The sequence below is a fragment of the Sarcophilus harrisii genome, chromosome 1 (genome assembly GCF_902635505.1).
Source record: "Sarcophilus harrisii chromosome 1, mSarHar1.11, whole genome shotgun sequence".
Lineage (NCBI taxonomy): Eukaryota > Metazoa > Chordata > Mammalia > Dasyuromorphia > Dasyuridae > Sarcophilus > Sarcophilus harrisii.
In genome coordinates, this window is record NC_045426.1 from 540,761,157 (window position 1) to 540,787,280 (window position 26,124).

At 35.8% G+C, this 26,124-nt stretch overlaps 1 protein-coding gene across 3 annotated transcripts in view; it reads right to left on the reverse strand.

Annotated features, from left to right (window-relative positions):
- The window catches only part of CDKAL1 (CDK5 regulatory subunit associated protein 1 like 1), a 659,925-nt gene that overhangs the window by 562,666 nt on the left and 71,135 nt on the right, over positions 1–26,124 (reverse strand). For all 3 annotated transcript variants that reach the window (XM_031946787.1, XM_003760138.4, XM_012541612.3), the window contains exon 5: positions 14,064–14,148. In XM_031946787.1, coding sequence (XP_031802647.1) covers positions 14,064–14,148 — 85 coding nt within the window. The remainder of the gene's footprint in view (positions 1–14,063; positions 14,149–26,124) is intronic.

The window sequence follows — 26,124 nt, forward strand, 5'->3', positions numbered from 1 at the left end:
AGATATGATAGACCTCTGGAGAAAACAAAATGGAGACAGAAAGGAGTACACTTTCTTTTCAGCAGTTCATGGAACCTATACAAAAACAGACCATATATTAGGACATAAAAACCTCAAACTCAAATGCAGTAAGGCAGAAATAGCGAATGCATCCTTTTTAGACCATGATGCAATAAAAATTACACTCAACAAAAAGCCAGGGGAAAGTAGACCAAAAGATAATTGGAAACTAAATAATCTCATAGTAAAGAATGAGTGGGTGAAACAGCAAATCATAGACATAATTAATAACTTCACCCAAGAAAATGACAAAAATGAGACATCATATCAAAATGTGTGGGATGCAGCAAAAGCGGTAATAAGGGGAAATTTCATATCTCTAGAGGCTTACTTGCATAAAGTAGAAAAAGAGAAGGTCAACGAATTGGGCTTGCAACTAAAAATGCTAGAAAAGGAACAAATTAAAAACCCCCAGTCAAACACTAAACTTGAAATTCTAAAATTAAAAGGAGAGATCAATAAAATTGAAAGTAAAAAAACTATTGAATTAATTAATAAAACTAAGAGTTGGTTCTATGAAAAAACCAACAAAATAGACAAACCCTTAGTAAATCTGATTAAAAAAAGGGAAGAGGAAAATCAAATTGTTAGTCTTAAAAATGAAAAGGGAGAACTCGCCACTAATGAAGAGGAAATTAGAGCAATAATTAGGAATTACTTTGCCCAACTTTATGGCAATAAATTCGACAACTTAAATGAAATGGAAGAATACCTTAAAAAATATAGCTTGCCAAAAATACCCTGGCATGGATTCTGTCAATAAAAAGTTACTATAATAAAAAAAAAAGAAAGAAAGAAAGAAATTAAAAAAAAAATTTGGAACAAAAGGTTTTGTTTGCAAGGATGAATGCTGAAAACTATCTTTGCATAATTTTTATAATAAAAAGCTATTATTTAAAATTTAAAATGGCATAAAAAGTTAGCTGTTGACATTCAATATAATCATATATATATATATGCAAGATATCATTTTTTTAAAATTCTGGATATAAACACTAAAAAAGGAAAATGAGAGAAAGGAAAAAACAAGAGAGGATTCCCAATGATACCATGAAACCATTAATTTCTATATGCTTTTGTAAAAGCATATAATAAACTCTATGCTACATTCAAAATAATCCTGCTTGCTATGTCTTGAATTTTCTTTTTTCTTTGCATTCAAAAAAAAAAAAATATATATATATATATATATATATATATATATATATATGTATATATATATTTCAATGGCCCCTCTTGAAAAAAAAAAAAAAAGTTATTTCTAACCACATATCTCCCAGACCATAACATCACTTCCCAATCCCTCCTCCACGTCTGTCTGAAAAAAAAGAAAAAAGAAAAACTTTGTTACAAGAACAATCAAAGACCTACTGGTGCCACCCACTGCACTAAGTGCTGGGGATACAAATAAGAAAAAGAAAGGATACTCCCTACCCTCAAGGAGCATACAATCTAATGAGGGAAGACAATATATAAAAGAAATCCAAAAGGGAATTGGTAGATCACACTAGGGGGGTACCTCATAGGAAATGAAAGGTGGAGTGAACTGGAAGTTCAATTTCTGCCCTGAACAAAGGAAAGCTTTCAGAGGGTTTTAAGTAGCCAACCTTTGGAACTTAATCAGAGGGGGAAAAAGTTTGAGGAAGAAGGTATGTAAGACTTAACAGCATGATTATGAAATCAAAAGTGATCAGTTTATCAGCCATGTCATGTAAAAAGATATTTCTGGAAATTTTTTTTAAGTTTCTGTAGAATAAAAGTTAACAATGAGATCTTTCTATCATATTTATACTTTAATAGTATGTTGGAAGATCCTTTAAAAAATAAAAAAAGTAAACTTAAGCATTGTCTCATTCTGAATTGAGAAAAATTCATTTTCCCCTATGTTAGGAGTATCCAAATTTATAAAACTCTTCTGAAAATATGGAGATTAAAATTATGCTAATTATATAGATATCTTTTACTTCTAATAAGTCAAGGTGAATCACTAAAGAAAACCAAAACCAACAACAAAAAAGAGAGAGAAAAGATGCACAAGTTAAAGAAAAAATGAGCCATTTATTTTCTTATTCTGAAATCTAAAAAGAAGTGAGGAAGTTTATTCTGAAATCCCTTCCATGTTCTGTTTCTAAAACCTACCTTTCTTAGCCCCAAGCTCTTTGCTGACCTCAACTGTACATCTCTTTGCTTCTCACAGCCCTCCCTTTTCAGTATCCCTCCCTCCCTCCCCCGCCCCCCCCCGCCTTAGAGTTCCTCCCCCTACCTTACTCCTTTCCCTCAGTTTCCATATTTCCTTCTGCTTAGCTTATTCCTTCCCTTTTCACTTTTCCCTTCTCACTTTTCAATGAGGTAGGAGAAGTTTTACCATAAATTGAATATGTCTACAATTTTTCTCTTAAAGCCAATTCTGATGGCAGTAAGATACCTACTATATTCATCCCCCTCCATTCTTTCTCTCAGATATAATAGGTTTCCTTTGCCTCTTTGTGAGATATAGTACCCCCACTTTACCCTTTTTCTGGTACAATGTCCTTTCCACCTCTAGTTTCTAGAACAAGGTATACATGTATTCTTTATACATCTTTACAGCAGAAATATAGTTCCCAAGATTTCTTTTTACCTTTTTAGGTTTCTCTTGAGTTCTATATTTGTATATCAAATTTTTTGTTAAGTTCTGGTTTTTCATAAAAAATAGGTGAAATTTGCTTATTTCATGGAATGGCCATCTTCTTCCCTGGAAAAAGATGCTCATTCTGGCTGGGTAAGTTATTTTTGGTTGCATACCGAGTTCCTTAGCCTTTCAGAATATCATATTGCAGGCCCTTCGATCTTTTAATGTGGATGCTGCTAGATCCTGGGTGATCCTTATTGTGGCTCCTCTATATCTGAACTGGGTTTTTCTAGCTGCTTAGAGTACTTTTTCCTTCGTTTGAGGGTTCTGGCCATTTGGCCACTATATTTCTTGGTGCTTTGATTGTTGGATCCCTTTCAGTGGGTGATCGATGAATTCTTTCAATGTCTATTTTACCCTCTGTTTCTATAAGACCTGGGCAGTTCTCTTTGATAATTTCCTGGAAAATAGTGTCCAGACTCTTTTTTTCATCATATTTTTCTGGGAGTCCAATAATCCTCAGATTGTCTCTCCTAGACCTGTTTTCCAGGTCTGTTTCAACTGTACATCTCCAACTACCTTTCAGACACTTCAAATTGGATTCCACTAGACATATTAAACACAATATGTCCAAAATTGGACTCATTATTTTTTCTCTTTAAATTGCCCCTCCCCTCAACTGTTCTATTTCCTGTAGGTAGAGGGGACAATATCATCCACTCAGTCCTTCAGACACCCAAGTTAGGAATCACCCTGAGCTCCTTATCATATCTGTTACCAATGCCTGTCAATGTCACCCCTGCACCAGTTCTCAAGTATGCCCATTCTCTCTCCTAAAACTGTGGTCTCCACCCTGATGCAAAGTTCTTGTCATCTTGTGTCCAAATTTCACTATTGTGCCACAGTTCCCTTTTATTATCCTGACTCAGTTTCCCTAAATGGGTTCTGCTTCAGTTTTCCTAATTGTTGTCTCTATCCCCTTAGTTGCAACACCGCCTCCCTCCTCACCCCCAGTTCATTAAGACTGATATATATATTACTCAAGGCTACTTGCGCTAAGATTATAAATTGTCATTATGAAACTCAAGATAAGGGGGAGTTCAGACTTTCTGGCTCCTAACTCATTTTGTCATCAAGAATTTATGGTCCTATCCCCTATCCTGTCATTGTTCTTCTTTATCCCAATTTACTAGAATGACCAGTACCTCTCCCCACCCTATCAGAACCAGACTGATAATCCCTTCCCACTCTCAATGTTCTGACTCCGTCCCTGCCTTGGTCTACCCCTGTAGCTGAGTTGTGTGTATATATGTCTTTGAGAACTCACACTGTTTCCTGAATGCTTTGGACATCAACCCTGGGGGCATCATGCCCCTTGTACAATCTCTCCCTCTCAGAAATCTAAATAAAATATTAAAAACTGTCTAATCTCTATCCTGCCTCAGTTTCTCTGGCATTACATTTTGGACGTCCCAGTTAGCTATGAGAGCAGGATTAGAGATTGGAGACCTTTGGGTCTCCGCCTTGGGCCTCGGGTCGGCTGAGGATCTGGGTTCTTTTGTTAGGGATTTCTTCAGTTTGCAGGAAAAGAGCAGTTTCCCAGCCAAGATGAGACCTAGTGTATGGATGCCTCCATTTGGCTAAGGGAGAATCTAGTTTGAAACCCCTGCAGGGTAAGTTTTCTGTCTGATCTGATTGCTAGCAAATCTGGGTCCCCAGAAAAAGTTGGGCTGACAAGCCATACAACTCTTGGAAATGCCAGTAGGACGCAACGTGGCATTATCTGGTTCTGAGTATCTTTTAAGACACATATCTAGTTCTATGTGCCAGTGGCACAACTCTGGGTGTTCGAGAGTATAAATCTGGCTGGGTGTTCTGACACCATCTGGGTCTGGTTCTGATTCTGGTTGCCTCCCGGCAAAATCTTGGTTCTGGTTATATCTAGGAATTCTCTGTGAAGGCAGAGAAATGGACCAACTGAGACTTGGAAGTTTAGAGAAGCTCGGTTTAGAGAAGGATTCTGGGAGGGAAGAATCTCACACTGAAAAAAACTTCTCTCAGGGCTGGGGGAAAGCCTGTAGTCTGTATGTGTTAAATGTTTTGTTCAAGGTTGTATCTGTGCAGTCTATGTCTGTGTGATTTGTCCGTCTGTTTTGTTAATTTAAGAGCTCTGTTAAGTTTTAAGAACAATGATTAAGAAATTTGGCAATTGGTTATTTCAATATTGCAACCGTGCTTAATATAAAATTTGCTTGTGATTTTAAACTTTTTAAGGGAGAAAAGGAACAACAAAAAAAAGCAGCTTGCTAGTAAAAGAGGAGAGAAAAAGCAATAAAATTCAAACCTGGACTAGGCTGAGCTGAGCAGATAAGGCTTCTGGAGGACAAAGGAGTTTATGATAAGGGCTTTGAAACTTGGTAAAAGGTTTTGGAAAACTAGTTTAAATTAAACCTAAGTGAAAAAAAACCCCAACAAAACAAAATAAATAGTATCGTTTTGGGCAGTTTTAAAATAATTTTACTGTTGCCTATGCAGACTAGATCTGGTTATCTTTGAGTATAAGATTTAAGAACAATGACTTGTTAAAAGAGTTCTGTTACCTTGCCTGAAAGGGGTCACGTGCCTCTAATTAGGTAAAGTATGTCTCTATAAATTTGTATGTATAATCAGTTTGCTTTTAAAATATCCAATACATAGACAAATATCCCAAATTGCCTATTTTCCATAACAGAAACATTTTCAAAAGGACAATGAAAAAAAATTATATTCAGAGGCTTTTGAAATGATGGGCATAACCTCAATCAATACAATCAATTAAAACTTATACAGAATATCCAGTTCCACATAAAGGAATCTGAAAGATTCTTAAAAATATCAATTAAACTTTTAGAATTTATGGATCACATTTATGACCATATTCCTTAACCAAGGAAACCTTTATGTATCAAAGAAACAAATATTCAGTCAATTACCTTAAAAGTGGGCTTGTCTCATAAGTCTGTGGAAGAAAGTGGCTAGAACACAGTGGGGTGGGTGGGGGAATTCCATGTGGCCACCCCTCTCCCCACTCCAGCTCCAAAGAGGCAGGGGGAGGGAAGGCAAGCTAGACTGCATCCCTGAGCAAAAGATTCCCTTCTGTTTCCCACTCAATTTTTCCCACATAGAAATCCTTCCATTAAAAACTTTCCTGTTTTTCCCTACTTCTTAAATCACTTTCATTCTCTTTTCCTTCAAAACTTAAGATTCATAATATAGTTAGCTAAATGACTCCATAAAACCCACACATCCAGCAGACTTTGATTTAAAGCGTAACTTATAATGTTAAGAAATTATCCAATGTGATGATAACATACTTTACTTAATTACTTACTTAGATATAAAAGAAGTGAACTTACTGGGACAAATTTCTTACTGCTATCAATATAAGGTTATGTATGATAAATATGTGTTTAGGATTTAACTGAAATTTTGGTTAATGGGATTTGTTATTGGAGGTAAATTTTCTTGGGCTTATAATTAATTAATTAGCTTATGCTATTTGGGAGTTTTAAAGCTCCACCCTCTGACATTTAGTGGGGCAATTAACTGGAGTAAAAATGAGCTAAATCTATTTTATCCTATATGTGCTAAAGGCTGAGTTTTAACTGCTTATGTTATATCATAGTAAGGTCCCTGTATTTTCTCTTCCTGTGACTGCTTTCTATAATCAGAGCAATGGTCAATAGAAACTGTTACTGTCATACTTTGCTATTTCCAATCAGTTATATGTAATCATTATATCCTAAATACTTAGGCAAATAAGTATTTTAGCCTGGTCATCTGTCTGTTACTGGATATTTGTGTTTTGTTTTTTTAAGGTTTCTAAATGATAAGAGGACAATTAACAGTGGTCTGTGAAACCTAACTGCTGTTTTTATTGGAACTACAGCCATTTGCCTGTCCAGCTACAGCCATTTGCCACATCCAACCCCTGTATAGATTGAGACTTCCACTCATTTCTCAGCCTGAAGCAGCATAGATTGAGACCATCACCCCTGCTCCTGATGTAATTTGGACTGATAAGGGGGAGTGGGAAAGTGTTGATGAATTAATGTTAAAATTTTAATTTAATTTTATTACTGTGTTTAAAATTTGGGACGGAAATTATTAAAATTATGTAACTATTATGTTTGTTATTATAATAACAATAATAACATAATAACTATTAAATTTTTTGTTAAAAATTATAATATATAATAATATACATTTTTCATTTGTTAAATGTTATTAGTTATTATCATAATAGTTATTATGTTTGAGGAATTTTTAGGAACCCCTACTGTACTAGTCTGTTATGTACAAGAATTTTGATTCACTCTTGGGATTTATATGTAGGATGGTTATTTGATAATTCCTTTCCATGAGAAAAAAGGGAGGAAGAGATAGGAAATTGGGGAAACTGGTGGATATTTCTCAAAATATCTGAGAGAATAGGAACCCTTAGTTCCTATTACTTTGCCTTAGGCACTTCTGTTCCACCTCCTATCTCACTAGTTCAGATTGAATTTGGAAGTCTTTTAAACAGTCCCCTTTTTTTCATTTTTATTATGCTTTAGCTTGGAACCCCTTATTCTGTTAGAATTGCCCTGGCAAACTATTTTCTGATTGCCTGCTTTTTAGGAACAACCAGAAATCAGGCACCTTGGGACTTGGCACTCTCCAGTCCTATAACCCCATTAATTAATATTTCAGCATTCTCAAAGGAGCTTGTACTTTGATATTAGGCCTTTAAAAATTCGGGTTTGTCTGCCTTGATGATCTAACTGTGCAGAATCTGCTCAAAAATCTGGACCCTTTCTGTTTCCTAGTAGCAGCTCAATCTATTCCTCTGGACAGGGAGCTACTTCAAGCCTCCTCACCTTTCTCCCCTGGAGAAGACCTTGAGCCCTTGAGCCCTGTTACTCTATAAGCAGAGGCTGAGTTAAATGCACAAATGACCACAGACCTAACTCACAGTGAACTGTCCATTTCAAACTGGAGATAGTCCATTCCCACTCTCAATGCTCTGACTCCGCCTTTGCCTCGATCTGCCCCTGTAGCTGAGCTGTGTGTGTATATGTCATTGAGAACTCACATTGTTTGCTGAAAGCTTTGGACATAAGTCCTGGGGACATCATACCCCCAGTACAATCTTTCCCTCTAAGAAATCCAAATAAAATATGTTACCAGTATTGACACACAAACCAACCGCTGTAGGATTATGTTACTCAATGAAAAAGTTTTTTATTAAAAATTAATTGTAATTGTTAAAGCCCCCAGTTATAAAAAAACAATCCATATCATCACCTATGTTATTACAGGAAAACATTTCCAAAAAGCAGCTTGTTGCATTGCCAAGAAAAATTGTGTGTGAGATAGTAACAAATGCTATCTTAATCACTTCAAACAATGAACCACGAGCCACTCTCAGTAGTCAGAGATTTTATTTTATGAAGTACAAAATACTTACTAATAATACTATTAAAGTGACAATTTGTAGGTCATTGGTAGGATCATATATTTTAAAGTTGGAAAAAAACTTGAAGACATCTGTGTCCAATTCTCTCATTTTACAAATGAGGAATCTTGGGCCCAGAGAGTTAATGATAGTGAAACAGAAAGGATGTAGGTAGATTTTTGATGGAAACAACCTTGGCTCATATCCTCTCTATCAGCCATATATTACTATAAGCATATAAAACATATTAACTACCTACAGTTGTTATGTTTTTTGGGCATACTGACAGTGCTGCTTATCTGTCTATCTATAAGAAATATGCCTTTTAAGATATCACTAAAACAGCCCAAGAATAATTGATTTTTTGAGAATAATCTTTATCTTCAAGGAAAGGAAAAAATATATAACTACTACAGAAACACTTTCTTTTTGTTCCAAAATGAAAAACATTAAGTTTTCCTGAAAGTAAGGGTCAAGTAAATGCAATACTTTTATTCTGTTCTGGACTTGTCTTTCTTCTTAAAGTCCTTAAATACAGATATGAACCAAAATTCATTCTCAGTTCTCCGTCCTTCCTTTCTTGACAATCATTCAACAAACTTTAAGAGGGTACAAAACTGCTACCCACAATAGCCTTAATTGCTGAGAACACACACACACACACACACACACACAATGCCCCAAAATAATCCTGTCCTGAAGAAGCTTACTTATTCTACTGAGACAGCATATATAATCAATATATAAATAGAGGTAAGATTCTTAGAAGGGAATATGACCTCTCACTGACTCTCAGGATACTGGTTATAACCTCTACCCCATATATAGATGACTCCCAGAATCTTAATTTCCCTAGCACTCTCTCCCCTTTACTCAATTGCCTAGGTTTGATAGTCACTAAACATTTCTTCTTTTCACACTTAATTATTCTAAAATACAAAAAACATAACATTCCTCAAAATGAATCTCCTACTTATAAAAACTACTATGTTTGAAGCCTATCCTAATTAATGTAAATAACTCATTTGACCCAAGTTTTACAAAGCAAATTTACTTAGATTACAAGGATATAAATATCAAACATAAGTCTATGGCACACAATCACCACCTCTCCTCTCCCACCTGCCCATTTCCTCACAGGAAAACACCCTGGTCAAGAAGTCTTTGCAGCCTTCACCGAAGTAAGGATCCTACCTGGTCAAAAGAATCTGAGCTTCACTAAAGTTGCCAAATTAACAATACGAAGTCTCAAATGTATTTGAAAAAAGATACTTGGGGACTTTGCCTGATAGGCAAAGAATTATCCACCAATATTCTGCAGCTCCCAAGAGGCGCAAATTTCTTCCTATACTCAGCCTAGTGATTTCCCATGGTGAAATTCTATCTGTGTCATGGGTCTGCTCCCTCCCTTAGCTGTGGTAAGTCTAGCCATAGCCTGCAATACTCATTACCTGGTGGGGGTCATACGATCATTCTTAGTAATTCAAGTCATTGAGAACATAGTGACTTTGGGGTTAGTTGGGCATGATTCTAAGTAATGCCTTAAAGGTAAGCTGACAACAAGGCTTTTTTAGCTTTTTCTCCTCACAGTTCAGTTCTTGCCACCTCATTCAAAATAAGATGAAAGGTAGGAAAGAGAAGGGAAAAGGGAGAGGGAGAGGAAGAAGGAGGGAGGGAGGGAGAGGGAGAGAGAAAGAGAGAGAGAGAGAGAGAGAGAGAGAGAGAGAGAGAGAGACAGACACACAGTTCATTACATTTATTGGGCATATTCTCAGGACAGAGTCTTCAATGACAAGACCTACATGACCCTCTTCTATTTTAAAAATTAGCCAATGTAAACTTTGAACACTGCCCACGTCTCTTACCCAAATAATTCTCTGGGGTGTAAGGGAGCTGAAGCGTGGCCTTTTACTTGCTTCTCCAGCATCATACACAAAACTGCCCAAGTGACACAAGTCTTAGGTGTTGACCACAAATGCATCATAGCTATGATGATGATGATGATGATGCTGACAGCTCCCATTTACAGCAGTATTAGTTAAGAGCTGGTCTAAGCTCCTCACAACCCCCTTCAGAGACAGATGTTGTTATTACCCCATTTTACAAAAGAAGACAATGAAACTTGCCTAGTCACTTAGGGACATAGGTATTACATGGGAGAGGTCACATTTGAACTCAGATCTCCCTGACCCAAATCTAGAGTTCTGACATTCTTACTACCTAGCTGCTCCCAGTGGCCCTGGAATAATGGAACAAAATCACACCGATTGAGCAAGCAAAGAACATTTTACAAAGTTCATGAGATATAACTATTTAATTAGGAACTTAAGAATAGTCTACCTTGGTGCTTAAAATGACCTCCAACAAATGGAAGGAAGGAAGGAAAGAAAGAAAGGAGGGAGGGAAGGAGAGAAGGAGAGAGACAGAAAGAAAAAGGAAGGAAGGAAAGGAAGGAAGGAAGGGAAGGAAGAGGAAAAGAGAAAATCAGTTTCCTACTTCAGAAGGAAACTTAATACCTACAAAGCTTCAATAATCACCAAGAGCTTTCCTTGAAGGAATTTAGAATGTAGGATTAATTTTAAGTCATTCTCTTACCCTCAAGATAAAAAACTCAACCAAATTGTCCTATGTAAATTCATCCATAATTTATTGACATTATTGGGCCATTTAATTTGGTTCTGTACAAAATTTCTACCAAAATTTCTATAGAAGTCGTGTCTCCCTTTTTAGAGGTACAAGCAAATTTCCTCTGGATTCCTAACTGCAAAAAGATATCTGAAATTTTAACCAAAAGATCTCTGCCACAGCAAAGGCAGTTCTGGAATTCCAAGTTTACCCAATAATGGAACAAGAAGTTTCAATTTGAGACTAAAGAAAACAAAGTCAGTTGAGATCCAAGTAAGTGTATGATTCCTCCTCCCAAAAAAAAAAAAAAATAATAAAAAATGAAAAATTTAAAAAGGACTATGTACTTCAATTTCTCAATTAAAGCTCTTTATAACTTAGTTTCATCCTATTTTTCACAGGTTTACAGCATGCATGGTACAATCCATGATCTAGCCCAATTCATCCTCTTGCTATGCTCAAAAATCAAGTCCCTCTAACATCTTAAAGCAAGGTACGTTCTAAATATTATGCCCCATACAAATCCAACGAAAACAGTTTAAAATTTTTTCAATGAACATGCCATCAAATTTCTATCTTTTCATCATTGTTCATCCAAATATTCCCTGTGAAAATATACTTCATTTTTCTCTTGCATGAAAATAATTTTGATACTTCTACTCAATTTAATAAGTATTTACTCAGTTCATTACGATTTAAGAAGTGTCCATTATTAGTGAGTTAAATCGAATCGGATTAAGTTCGATGTACAGTTCTCTCTTCCACATTGCAACTTTCCCCATCATGATTTTGATAAATATCACGGGTCAGCATAATAAATTAAATGAGAATTTGAGGGAAGTTCTGTAGAAGGTGTAGATAACATGCAAAAGCCAACAGAAGACACAGAAAAAGTTTAGAAATTCAGAAACAATAAAGCACTACAAATGCCTCATAAAAGAAAAAGAAAAAATTCAGACTTCCTCTCTGGTAGGAAGGGATGGCCAAAAAATTTTCCACAGATTCAGAGTCAGGGGGCACTACACTCCTAACCCCTGTGACGTGGAAGAGATAACTCTACTTAATGCTGGTTAAGAAGGAGAATCATGTAAGCTATAATTACTTAATCCACCATGTATTATATCATTTATATTTATGTTTATAAGATAGAATTACACTGTATTAGTTAGGCCTGTTATAAGGATTTATACTAATTTGTGTGAAGAATGTAGTATGTTAATACTATTCCACCCCACCCCACCCCTATTTCTATGAATGTATTTTAAACAAACTACACTTTAAAAACCACAACTTACTCTAGTCTATGAAAGTTATCCTAGAAAATTGATAACAAATGACAGGCCCCAAGACTTTGCTGATATTTGACCTGTGGATGTTTCAAATAGTCTTATGGCCTAAAGAATGCAGAAACAGGCCTCCCGAACGCCTGTTAACAAAAACAGTAGAGGTTGATGGTCAGTAGAAAACATTGTGACAGAGTACCTGTGATTCAGAGATATTTCCCTTAGCCAATTAAAGGAATTATGAAGGGACCTTCTTAGGACTTCCCAAAAGCCCATGAGCAGAAGGATCCTTGACAGTGAGGAAAGTCTTAGATCCAATAGTTTAGGGGCCCTGGTCTCCCTAATAAATAACTGTGCTCCTTATACATTGTCAGTGGAACTGTGAATAGATCCAGCCATTCAGGAGAACACTTTGGAACTATGCCAAAAGAGTTAACAAACTGTGTCCCTTTGACCCAGTACTGGGCTTATATTTCAAAGAGATCTTAAAGGAGGAAAAGGGACCTGTATGTGCAAGAATGTTTGTGGCAGCCCTTTGTAGTGGCCAGAAACTGGACACGGAGTGGATGCCCATCAATTGGAGAATGGCTGAATAAATTGTGGTACATGAATGTTATGGAATATTATTGTTCGGTAAGAAACAATAAGGAGGATGATTTCAGAGAGGCCAGGAGAGACTTACATGAACTGATGCTAAGTGAAATGAGCAGAACTAGGAGATCCTAGTACATGGCAACAAGATTATACGATGACCAATTCTGATGGATGTGGCTCTCTTCAACTATGACATAATTCAAACAAGTTCCAATATATTTATGATAGAAAATGCCATCCACATCCAGAGAGAACTATAGAGATTGAATGTGATCAAAGCCTAGTATTTTCACCTTTTCTGTTGCTGTTGTTTACTTGTTTTTTTTTTCTTTCTTATGCATTTTTCCTTTTGATCTGATTTTTTTTGTTCAGCATGACAAACATGAAAATATGTTGAGAAGAATTGTATACTTTTAACCTATATAAGATTGCTTCTCTTGCTTGGGAAGGAGAAAGGGAGAGGAGCGGGAGAAAAATCTAGAACATAAGGTTTTGTGAAAATGAATGATAAAAAAGTATCATTGCATGTATTTGGAAAAATAATTTTTTTATTTTTAAAAAATTTTAAAAATTAAATTAAAAAAATTAAAAATAAAACAAAAAAGATGATTGTGCTCAGATCTCTGCTTCAGTTTCCCTTTTTTTGCAGCTTCATACTTTTTTTCTAAATCTTATTCTTCCTTAAATATCTATCTCAATTTCCACATTCAGTTCTGCCCTCAATGATCATTCTTTCCTCTGAACTCCAGTAGGACTTACTCTCTAAATTATGCCATCCAGCATACTTTACCTTTAATTCTACTGACCTTTTTTTTGTGTGTGGCCTACCCTCCCAATTAAATCTTAAGCTATTCTGGGAAAAGAGGCAGGATGCCATACCTCAATAGATGTCCACTACTTTATGTAACTTTAATCTTTTCTATTTGTCTTCTCAACTTCTGCCTAAATGCTCAAAATTTACCAAAGACTTGGCCAGAGGACTATTAACACACTGTCATAATATCTAAAAAAAAAAAAAAAAAAAAAAAATTCATTTTTTCCATGCAACTTCATCATGTAGTCACTTAGTCAACAGCATTAGGGACAGTTTTACAAATTTCTAGCAAAGAATTCCATGAAAAAAATAATTAAAAAACAGAATTCTGGGGCAGCTAGATGGTACTGTGGACAGAACACCAAACCTGATTACAGTCAGGGGACCCAAATTCAAATCGAGCCTCAGACACTTAATACTATCACTTATGGAAAGATTCACATTGTAAAGCAACTCTTTTGACAGTGAACACATTTCAGTTCAAACCAGTGAACATTTATTGTGTTACTACTAAATGTAAGGCACTGGTTTAGCTACTCCTTTTTAGATAGTTCTCTTCCCTTCAGAAGGGGAAAAAAAACCCCAACAACTTTCACTTACTTAATTGAATTTCTAAAGTGATCTTCAGCTGGATTTTTCACTGTGCAACTATTTAATAGCCACAAATCAGCTTCCGATGGATTTTCTGAAAACAGAAGAAAACAAAGAAAAGAACTGTAACTTTAAATTATATGTGTTTTGGTGATCTTGGAAAAATCACTGGAAATGAGGGAAGTACCAGAGATCTTGAAACAAGGAAACAGAGTTCAAACAAAAGAAGGCAGATTATTCCAAATATAAGATAAAAACTTTACTTAAAATCCTGGAAAGACTGCATATTAAAATCACAGTTCATACAGACTTCTCCTATTAAAATACAATTGTGATGCCTCAATTTGAAATGAATTCTACCCTGTGTCCCAAGAAGTCTTTCAAAAGAAATCAAAGTTATAGTAGGCTCTACACTAAGCTATAAACAATTTGATTATGATCTTATCTGACAAGAAACTGTATTAACTGTTATCATTAAAGGATTGGCCACTAAGTGATTATTTGGCTCTGGAAACTTATCTCCACCTAAAAAATTGATGGACACCATAAACTTCTCATTTCTAAACTGCATTAATCACAGTCTACGAAAACATTTAAATCTCTTCTTCCAACTCCCCCATTTCTGTATGTTATCATCTACTCTGTCACTCAGATCTAAAAATCTCAGACGTATAAAGTGAAAGGCACAGAAAAGTAACTTGTTCAGTCAGAACTGGTTGTAACTGGTTAGAACTGGCTCAAACTGCTCAAAACCAGTCAGAACCAGTTAAAACTAGCTAGAACCAGTAAAACTGGTGTGAATCAGCTCAGACTAGTACAGATCATTTTAAAGTAGTCAGAACTCTGTTATGATCAGAACAGAGCTGATCAGAAATAGTAAAAAAACAGTTGGAACTGGTAAAACAGAATCTGATCAAACAGGTCAAAACTGTATCAAATCAATCAGAACTTGTTGAAACCAGATAAAGCTAGTTAGTTGAACTATGTTCAAATTAGTCAAAACAAAATAAAAAACAGTTAAAGCCAGTTTAAATATGTCCAACAACCAATTGCCCAATAATAATCAATGGATTCAATAATTCTGTACCCAATAAATAATTATGTTCCCAATGACCACTGACCCAATTATGACTCATTTACCTATATAGCCAATGACCTATGTATCCAATAACCTAATAACCTCTATAATTCCAATGCCCTATATATGCAATGATTTAATAACCTCTACATCCAATGACTCAATTCTGGCCCCAATTATCCATGTACCCAACAATGGACTCAATGACCCAATTACAACTGAATTACCGATAGACCCAATTACTCAATTAACTATATCCCAAATGACCAATGACCCATTTATGATACAATTATCCATGTAACCAATTACCTATGAACCCAATTTTCAATCAGAAATACAGTCAACGATTCAATTACCTAGATACCCAATGACTCAATTAACTCTGTCCAAGATCAATGACCAAATTATGATTCAATGTCATATATATCCAAATACGACCCAAGACATATATATCTAATAATAATTATGAACCATATGGAACAATGACCCAATTACCTAGGAACCAAATGAGCTAATTAACTATATCACCAATGAAAATGACCTAATTCTGACTCCATATACCTATGGGAACAATGACCTATATAAGGAATTACATATGTTCCCAATGACCCAATTATGGCCTAATTATTTACGTATCCAATGACCAATGACCCATGGACCCAATAACCTAATTATGACCCAATTACCTATGGACCTAATGACCTATATATCCAAAAGGTCAATTGCTTATATAACGAATGACTCAATTATAAACCAATTATCTATTTACTCAATGACCTAATTAGTTATATACCCAATCCCCTACATACCCAATGATCTATTTTTATACCCAATACAGCCAATACCCTATGTGCCAAATAACCCATTACAAGTGTTCACAATGATCCAATGATGAATGTCCCCAATGACCAACAATCCAATTAAGACCCAATTACCTTTGTACCCAGATAGCTACATCTGATGCTAAAGAAAAACAGAATAGACTCCTATTTTCCTGTGACTTACCAAAAGAAGCATCAACAGTGTCTCCTAAGATATTCAAGGATTCCATCTAAACATAATAACTTCTAAAAACTATTTTCTCCTTTTTCTTCTAGTCAAATAAGTCTTCTACAGCTTGAACCAAAAATAATTTAAAAGGACAAAACTTAAATGACAATGCATTAAGGCTAGAAAGTGAAAATGTAGTTGGATACCTCTGTAGGCAATTATTTTTAAATAAAAATTCTATCTTTCAGTTTTGCATGCAAATCATCAAACTTTATATAAAAGTTAACAATGCAAATGCCTTGTAAAAAAGGATTTTACCCCCAGATGTCAATGAAGCTTTATTTGTTAAAAATCACTATGTAATAAACATTAAGGCTACTTTATTCCACAAAGCTCAAAGTCATCATTTTCAGGTAGAAATATAGCCAACCCTTTTTTTGTGATGCTGCAATAACATAAGAACCCTAAATCCATTTTCTAAGAATTGTTTTTCACCTCATTTTTTAAAGAACATTTTTCATTAATCCCAAGTAGATGCCAATTTTTTTTTTTTTTTTAAATTACAAGAGTGGAACAGCAACTAGAATTACTAACATCACATTCCAATTTGGGAACTGCAATTATTTCATCTAAACCCCTTAACTTTTCCCCAACTTTAAATAAGTTTTTTTTTTTAGTTGGAGTACTCTACTCTAGGTACTTTCCCTAGAATAATAAAAACACATGAAATAACATCTAACATTCACTTCTGCAAGAACTAACAGCTTTTTAAAAGTTCAAAACTAATTATATTCCCAGAAATACTTCTGCTACATTGGATCATAATCACAGGACCTTTTTTTTTTTTTTAACTTAACTATGAAGTATTACAGCATCTGTGACAAAAATCAAAGTAAAAAAATATTCTCATGGTTTTATGAAGTTCAAGGAAAGACTGATGCATTAGTTTCCTTAGTCCTGAGTTATGTGTATTCTTTATGGCCCAAATTATTACTATTTAAAAAATCTTAAATATGACAGGTATTGTCCTTCACTTGTCAGTGGAAGACATTAAAGGAAGAATTAATATTACTCTTCTAAATGACAAACAATCAATCTTCATTTTATCCTGAAGGCTTCTACATAAGGGTAGCATTGTAGGTCAATGAACATTAATCACAAAATAAAGTATTTCACTTATATAATTGTCTAAATTGAAGGCAAAAAAAGAATGGCAAAGGAAAATAAAGTACATCTGCTTCAAATAAACTCATGGAGTGAAAAAAATTCTTTAAGAAATAAGTTTATTCCAATCTTGCCATCATCCATAAATGTACCAGCTTCATGTTCATAAGCTTTAAATTCTCCACTTCACTAATCTTCCAATACCAAACATGCTCTCCTATCATACCTTTACTACCTTAGTGAGGAAGAAGAATTTAAAATCTTAGTCCCTTACTCAGGACAGAATGTAATGACATGAAAACTAAGTTTATTTCAAGAGAAATGACTATGCATGTGGAACCCAAAGAGTTAATAATTCATGCAGAAGTTTGTCACATCTATAACAGCGGAACAAAGGGGAGACTGCAGAATCTCTACCTAAAGGGTCATGGCAAAAGAGGGGGAAAGTGTAGTAAAGGTGAGAAAAAGATAAAACCCCAATCAAAGGGGAAGAACAGGTGGCTGCTAAATTCACATGCTTTTCCTTAGGAACTGCTAGATCATGAAGATATTTTGGTCTCCTTAATTCCAAGGGTCCCTGCCTAGTATAAACTGTCTAGCACCTGTATTGATTCCCAAGGACACAGAGGGAGCCCAATTTGGGACATAAAAAACAAATTCTATCAGCTGGGGTTTGGGGAAAGGGCAAAGAGGTGTAGGGGCCTTGTTCTTACATTCAGAGACTCTTATGTGCTTTGGTCCAGTGTTTCTGACAACTCCAAAAGACAAGTTCAGAAACCCCTTAACAATACTTAACATGTAACTATCCTGAGTAGGGAACTACGATTATAAATTCTTCTTCTATCCTAGTTCCTACACACACGTTATACCAGATTATAAGCAAATGGATATCTATACATCAACATAAGGAATGGAAATATTCTAATTATTATGTAAAACATGTGAAAACTCTCAAATAGTCTAAAGAGGCTGGGAAGGAAAAGGAATATGTGATGACACAAAAGCTGGAGTGCACATGGCTTCTATGGGAAAAAAAATTCTCATTTGATCCGTCCATCCCTATTAATGACTGTCCTCTACCTCACAGACCTTTTGTGGCTAAGCTCCTTTACAAGGTCATCTCCAGCAGCTACTCCCACCACTCCTATTAACTCCCTTCACTCTTCTACAATCTGGCTCCTCACACAAACTATTCTCAAAGTTACCAACAGTCCTCACCAGTCCTGACTGCTTGCCAGCTTCTGACCCCTTGGGCATACTTTCTCCTTGACCCTCCCCCCACAGGTTTCTGGACACTCCTCTCTCCTAGTTCTCCTCCTTACTGCTCCCTCTTGTTCTTTTGCCACTTCTTCATCCAGGTCACAGCCACTTACTGAGTGTGTTCCTTAGGCCTTTGGGGCCCCGGAGATCTTTTGTTCCTCCTCTATACTATTTAATATGGGAGTCCCAACAGCTCCCAGTGGTTCAATTAACATCTCTATGCTAATTTTGACCAGATTTACCTATCTACCCCAACCTCTCCATTGACCTCCATAACTGGAAGCTCCACTTGTTTATTGATTACCTCAAAATTAATGTGCTGTCTATATCTTAAAATCACTGCACTCAGTCCAAAAATGAAATCATTATCTCTCCTCCCAAATTCGCTACCCTACCTTTAAACTGCCCTATGAATGCTCTATGACAGTACCCCAGACATCCTCCTCCATGCCCTCCAAGATGACGCCAACACAAGGGCATCATTCTCCTCTCACACACAGACACACACATCCATCTTTTACGTAAATATAATCTTCTCTTCTGACACTGTCGGCCCTCCGCATGTCACATTCAGGTTACAAATCTGACTGCAGGGCCTTCTAGCAATGAGGGCATGAGGTCCCCGAGGGCTCCTCAGTGTAGCAAAAATCCTCAGTTCAGAAGTGAAGGAAGGAGCTAAGGGCATTTATCATAGGAGCACAGGGCTAGAGTTCCTGGAAATCTTCAAAGGATCACACCTCATTCCCCAGATAAAGCAATGAAGGCCAGATAGAGGAAGCAGTTCTGCTCCGATCAAGGTGATGCTAAGTGGCAGAGTTCGGGCAAGAATCACCACCCTAGCAAAGAAAGTAGCAACAAGAATGCAGTAAAAGGTAAAGAAATAAGGGACATCAAAAAGAAGCCACTCAATGTAATAAATGGAAATATATATCGTGCCAAGGGTGACCAAGAGATTTCAAGCTAAATGACTGGGAAAAGGAAGCATTATAAGGATGAAGGTAAGAAGAGGATCTGATTTGTGAGGAGAAATGGTAAATTTTCTTGGATATGCCAAGTTTTATTATGACTCTAGAAAAAACTTCCCCCTCTCTAATACTGACTGGAATTACAAATTACAAAAAACAACAATTAGACTCTCCCTCTCCCTTTCTCTTTCTCCCTTCCCTCCCTCCCCCCTCTCTATATGCATATACATATATATTATATATAATAATACACATACATACACATTTTTTAAAATCACATGCAGATCTTAAGAACTAAATTGAGTGGATTTTATAATTTTTATGCATTGTTCTTCTTTAGAGCTAATAACAAACCTGAAAAAAGCAAAATTCTGCTTCTTCTTTGCTCGAGTTTCCCATAGTAATGAATGCTGCTTCAATTGTTTGGTTAAATCAATTGTAAAATACTGAACTGTAGGCAACTTCTGGAATATTCTCATTCATTCCATATTCACAAAGTGAAAAATTATAGGCTTTCTCTTTGTTGATCTCTACCACAGTTTTAACAGATGGTGCAGTTAAATGAGGAAGGCAGTATAGAATATAACTAATGACTAACCATATGTCTTGAGCAAAATAGTATTCTTGTTAAGGATATAACACAGGGTTCTCTATTATTTATTTATCTGTTTGTTCCTTTAAAATAGGCATATTGAGCTACACTTAGACAAACTTACACTAAATAGGAATGAAAAGCCTAAAGAAACAACACAGAAAACATTTATTTGACAAGGCTTTCAAATTCGTGCAAAAATACCAAAGATAATGAATTGAACTGAATAGCATTAAAGACCTACGTGTCAGGCCTTCAGCAGACAAATGTAATCAAATAATTAAACAATACAAATGCTCTTTCACCTTTTTTGTTTTGTTTTGTTTTGTTTGGCTGAGGCAAATGCGGTTAAGTGACTTGCCCAGGGTCATATAGGGAGGAAGTGTTAAGTGTCTGAGACCACATTTGAACTCAGATCCTCCTGACTTTAGGGCTGGTGCTCTATCCACTGTGTCACCTAGCTGCCCCAGCTTTTACCTTTTTATACTTTATCTTTGGCCAAAGACTTCTGACAAGATCTGCAACAATGTAATTCATATGCAGATTTTTTTTCCCCTTAAAAGATGGTTGGATATTGACCTGATTATATAAAATTCTCATTTTTCTCAATGATAACATCTAGTGTCTGATATATTTCAAGCGAGGAAAGGAAGAAAAAGATGGAGACTCATTTCAATAATGAAGCCATTTCAGTTTAGTCTGAGGAATTAACATTTTGATGTTCTGTAGTCCTCTTAAAATTTAACAATCGGCAAGATAACATAGTGGAAAATGCATTAAATTTGGGGCTACAAAATCTAAAGTGAAATCTGGGCTCTAACATATATATCAAAAAGAAATTTGATAGAAATAGACAAAAAGATGAAATTCATTTGGAAGAATAAAACATCTAAAATCTCAAAAGAAATAATGAAAAGCAAGGAAAGAAAAGGACATCATATCAGTATAGTTCAAACTATAGCACAAAGCAATAATCATGAAAGCCACATGGTATAAATTGACTAAAAGCAAGCAGAATAGTGGAACTGAGAGAATGAGACTGGAAAAGGAAAGGTGGTAAATGTTTATTAAGTAAGTACTAAGAATCAAGCACTATGCTAAGTGTTTTACAAATATTATTTCCCTTCATTATCACAACACGGTTAGGAAGCAAGTACTACATTCCCACTTTACTCTTGAGGAAACTAAGGCACACAAAAGTGAGGTGGTTTGTCCAGGTTCACACCACTAGTAAATATCTGAAGTCACATTTGAACTCAGGTCGTCTTCCAGATCTACATAACTTCTAGACCCAAGTCTATTGTTCTATCCACTGTATCACCTAGCAGTCCTAAAAGAGCTAGAAACAACCAAAAATTGTATCTCAAATGTTTAATGAATCCCAAAACATAAATTACTGCAGGGTCTTCCTTTTTTGACAACTTTTGGAAAAACTTAACAATCTGATAGAAAAACAAGAGTTTCTATACTGCAATAAACTCCAAAGGAAGACATCACCCAAAGATAAAAGATCGTGGCATTAAAAAATTAGTAAACAGAAGAAGTAAACTTTCACAATGATGGCTAGAGGAAGATTTTTTTTTTTTAATTACAGTGATACAGATGAGCAAAAATGACAAAAAGGACAATTGTGATCACACAAAATGTAAATGTCTGAGGCAGGAATTGAAAACAGGTTTTCATCACTTCTAATCCAATACTATCCACTGTGCAACTTAGTGCCCCTTATGAAACTATTATGAAATCAGTCTGAAAAGATAAATTTGATACAGATAAAAAGATAGACTGATAAAAGAAACTAGTGGGGAAAAAAATCTTTGCACCAAATATAAACTTTGAAAATAAATGGTCAAGGAATGTAGACAATTTTCAATAAAGAAACTATATAATTTGCACATAAGAACATGCTCTGAATCATTAATAAAAAATGGAAAAATGAAAAAACTCTAAGGCTTTTATCTAATAGGCTAAGAACTGGCAAAGACAATTTTTAAAAAAACAACAAAAGAATTAGTCAATGTGGGAGGAGATGCTATGAAAAAACAGACATATTAATATATTATTGATGGAGCTATGAGTCACTCCAAATGTTTTGGAAAGAAATATGTAATTGCACATCCCTGTGTGTGCACACACCCCCAACCCTGACTAAATAGTTATTACTCTTGATCCAGAAATCCCACCTTTGGGCACATACACTAAGGAGAACAAAGAGAAAAGCAGAAGTCTAATATATATCAATATATTCAAAGCATCATTCCCTATCTTAGCAAAGGACTGGAAACAACAGATTTTCCTCAACTGAGCTAGTTAAATGCTATTGTACAATAAGTTAATAACATGAAGAATTCAGAAAAACGGGAAAATTGACAAACATACAGTATGAAAAAAAACCTAGTCGGGAAAAAAATATTAACAATTATTATAAGGACAGTTCTAGTTCGATGGGAATTGGTAAAATATTTGAAAACCTGCAAAAAAGTGATATCAATGTCAAAGAAGAAGAAAGGACACATAAGAGAAGCATTGCAAAGATAATAATTAGATAAATGAGGTTTCTAAGGAGACTCAAAAAAAGAGGAGTCAAGAAGGGCATTTATGCAATACGGGGTGACTTGGAGGACGGAGGCATCCTCAGCAGTAGTAAAGAAATTTGGAGATGGGGGAAGAGTTTAGAGAGAACAATGAGTTCAGTTTTGGAATAAGAGCCTCAAGGTCAGAAGAGAGGAAGAGGATAGACTTAGAGATCACCAAGCAGAATAGCCTAGAGAAGGGACCCAGCACAGAGTGTGCACAAGCTGGGTTAAGATTCTGCAAACAGACTGAGGAGTGTGGACAAAATGAGATGGGAGAGAAAGCAGAGTCAGGGATTACTCTGAAAAGCACTTTCAGTTGAATTCTGAGATCAGAAGCCAGATTGCAGAGCTAAGAAGAGAAAAAGAGCCAACAGAGGACTTCATCCTATCCCAGTTTCCTAGAACTGAATTTAGTATCTCATTTGATCGTCCAACAACTCTGGGAGAGAGAGAGACACTACCCCAATCCCTATAAGCAATATAGGAGAAAGGTACCTCGGATTTTTATATAATGAAAATCATCTGCCCAAGATGGGGGGAAGGGAGAGAGGAAAGGAAGCAGGAAGCAGCCCTGAAAATTGGAGATCAGCACAGGATTCAAGGACATGTGGGGGCAAGGGGAAGAGGAAGAGGAAGAACACACAAGAGGGTGGTCAGCCTTGTGAGGCAGAGACAGACACAGGGAGGCCAGACAGGCAGAACAGAACAACAAGGGGACAGCCATGCAGTGACCCAAGCACAAAGACACCAGACCTTAAAAAAAAGCAGACAGGCAGACCAAGCAGGACAAAAATTTCTTTTCTGGAGGTGAGAATTTGTCTGCAGTAGCAGCAGCACAGATACTCTCTCCACAAATCTGTGCTTCTGCTTTCACTTGGAGGGTTTGGATTTTTGAGGATTTTTTTAAACTGGGTGATGGGGTGGGAAGATGCAGAATTCAAGAAAGGGGCACAAATACTATAAAGCAAAATCAACACAGAGGATTTTGGGGACATGTATATTTCTTTCAAAAATCTTTCTTTTGGCCTTTCTACATAGTAAGCTTATATATTTTTAATAAACATTGCTTTATGAATTATGTTGGGAAAGAAAAATCAGAGCAAAAAGGAAAAAACATGGGAGACATTTAAAAAACAGGAAAAAAAAAAAAGAGTGAACATAGCATATGGTTATTTATATTACATCTCTGTACATCTTTTTCTAGATGCAGATGGCATTTTCTGTCCAGTCTCTTGGGATTGCTTTGGATCATTGAACCACTGAGAAGAATCAAATCTATCATAGTTGATCTTCATTCACATTTTTGCCGTTTTTGTGTACAATGTATTCCTGGTTCTGCTTGTTTCACTCAGCATCAGTTCATGTAAATCTTTCCAGGCCTTTCTAAAATCAGCTTCTTTCAGAATTCTTTATGTAAAGTTTGCAGCATGTTCAGTTTATTTAACATGACAACTACCGCTGGTAGCAAGAAGAGAGAGTGAGAAAGTGTGAATGACAGAGGGAGGAATCTGCTGAAGAAGATGTGATGGAATAGAATCACTTGTTCCTTTTAAAGGTATGGCTTTGGCTAGGAGAAGGGCTACCTCTTCATGTGAGACAGGGTGAAGGCAGAGGCAATGGCAGTAGGCACATGACAGATATGAACTATGGAGGAGAGCAGAAGAGGAAGCTCCAGCAAATGGCCTCAAATGTTTCACTAAAAAACAAGGCAAGACTCTCAGCAAAGAGGCTTAGGGAAAGGGTTGGCAAAGTTGCTGTGATAAGTGGGATAATGAGCCATATAAAAGGAATACCTTGATGCAGCGAGAGATCAGCTCAGATCACATCACATAAAACTATAGTGGCCCCTTCAACACCGTTTTAGAAGATTTTTCTCCAGCTTTGCTCAGCAGCCATAATGCAGAGCTGAGGCTTGACATGGCAAGAACTCTTGGTGACAGGATTAGGGCAAGGGATTCAAGAAATGAGGAGGATGTAGAGATGAACAACTTCACTGTGGGGTCAAGATAGAGAAAAGGGGACATGTTGGCATGGGAGAGAACTAAAGAATCAAGGAATTAAGAGGTCCCAGTGAGAATGAAAGACAAGATTCAAGGTTTCCCACATTAGATTTCTCTTGCCCTTCTTAACTAAACTCCATGAGGGCAGAGCCTTTTTTTTTTTTTTTTTTTGATTTGTATCTCTACCACTTCAACATGTGGTGCTTAATAAAGACTTTTGCATGAACTCATTCATTTGTAGAAAAGAGAATCGCCCACACAATCATGACATAATAAACAAACAAATAGATAAATGGAATGAATAAAATAAATAAAATTTCAGAACAGTTATCCAAAAAAAAAAAAAAAAAATCTGGCCCTAAGCAAAGTATGAAGGATCAGAAGTTTGTCACTGGTGCTTTGTATCTCCTTAATATTTGCACCTAATTTTCAGTTAATTATTACCAGTATTAGCTGTGCCTTTATTAACACAGACAGACATATAACTTAGTTAATTGCTAAATTCAGAGCAGAAGAGCTAGATTCCAATTCCACTATTAAAAAGCTATGTGACCTTCAGGGAGCCCTAACGTTAACTAAATGAGAAGAGTAAACAAGGCAATCCTTTCAAAGATCGTTTCCAACCCTAAAATTGTATTTCATCTGTCATATTAACTGTGTTATAAGTTTTATCTGATTACAACACCAGATTCTGTAATATATTTAACCACTATATTCTAATGTGTCTACAATTTAGAGGAAACACTGGATCTGACAATGCTCTGAATGTAAATGCTACTTCTAATTTTAAACAAACTGGTACCTTCAGCTTATTTACTAAATACTAAGTGATTCCCTTTCCTAGAAATTAAGAATCTATTTCATAATTTAACTGTTAATTCTCTTCTACTGGTTGAGAGCAAATGTAAAAAATTAAAATTCTAAAGTGCTACTTCACGAATATAAATTAAACTGTTTTATTAGGGGAATTCCTACACTCGGGGGGGGGGGGGGGGGGGAGATCTGATTTAAATAATGTTTTAACTGAAGAAAACCTAGTAATGCAAAATAGAATGAGAAGGAAAAATAAAATCATCTTCAGTTGTTCCTAAAGTAGTGCTGCCCCCAAGTGGCTACATGTTGAATGAGTAGCTAACAATTCTACTGCATCCTTCCCAATAAAAACTACCATAGAAATATAATAAGCTATATTTTCATTTTATATCCAGGATAACAGGAATTGGTTGAAGGATTTGGAGGAGACATTTGTCAGAAATCAGCCTGTTCTCTTACAACTATGACTTAAGAATTGCACTTGAGAAATAAGATCAGAAAAATAAACAAAAAATTAATACATGAAGAGAGCAAATATTCTTGACTATTCTCACAAGGATCCTGGATGAAGAGTCAGTCACGCAATAAGTATTTATGAAGAAACTTTACTATGTGCTATATTATCCCTGCTG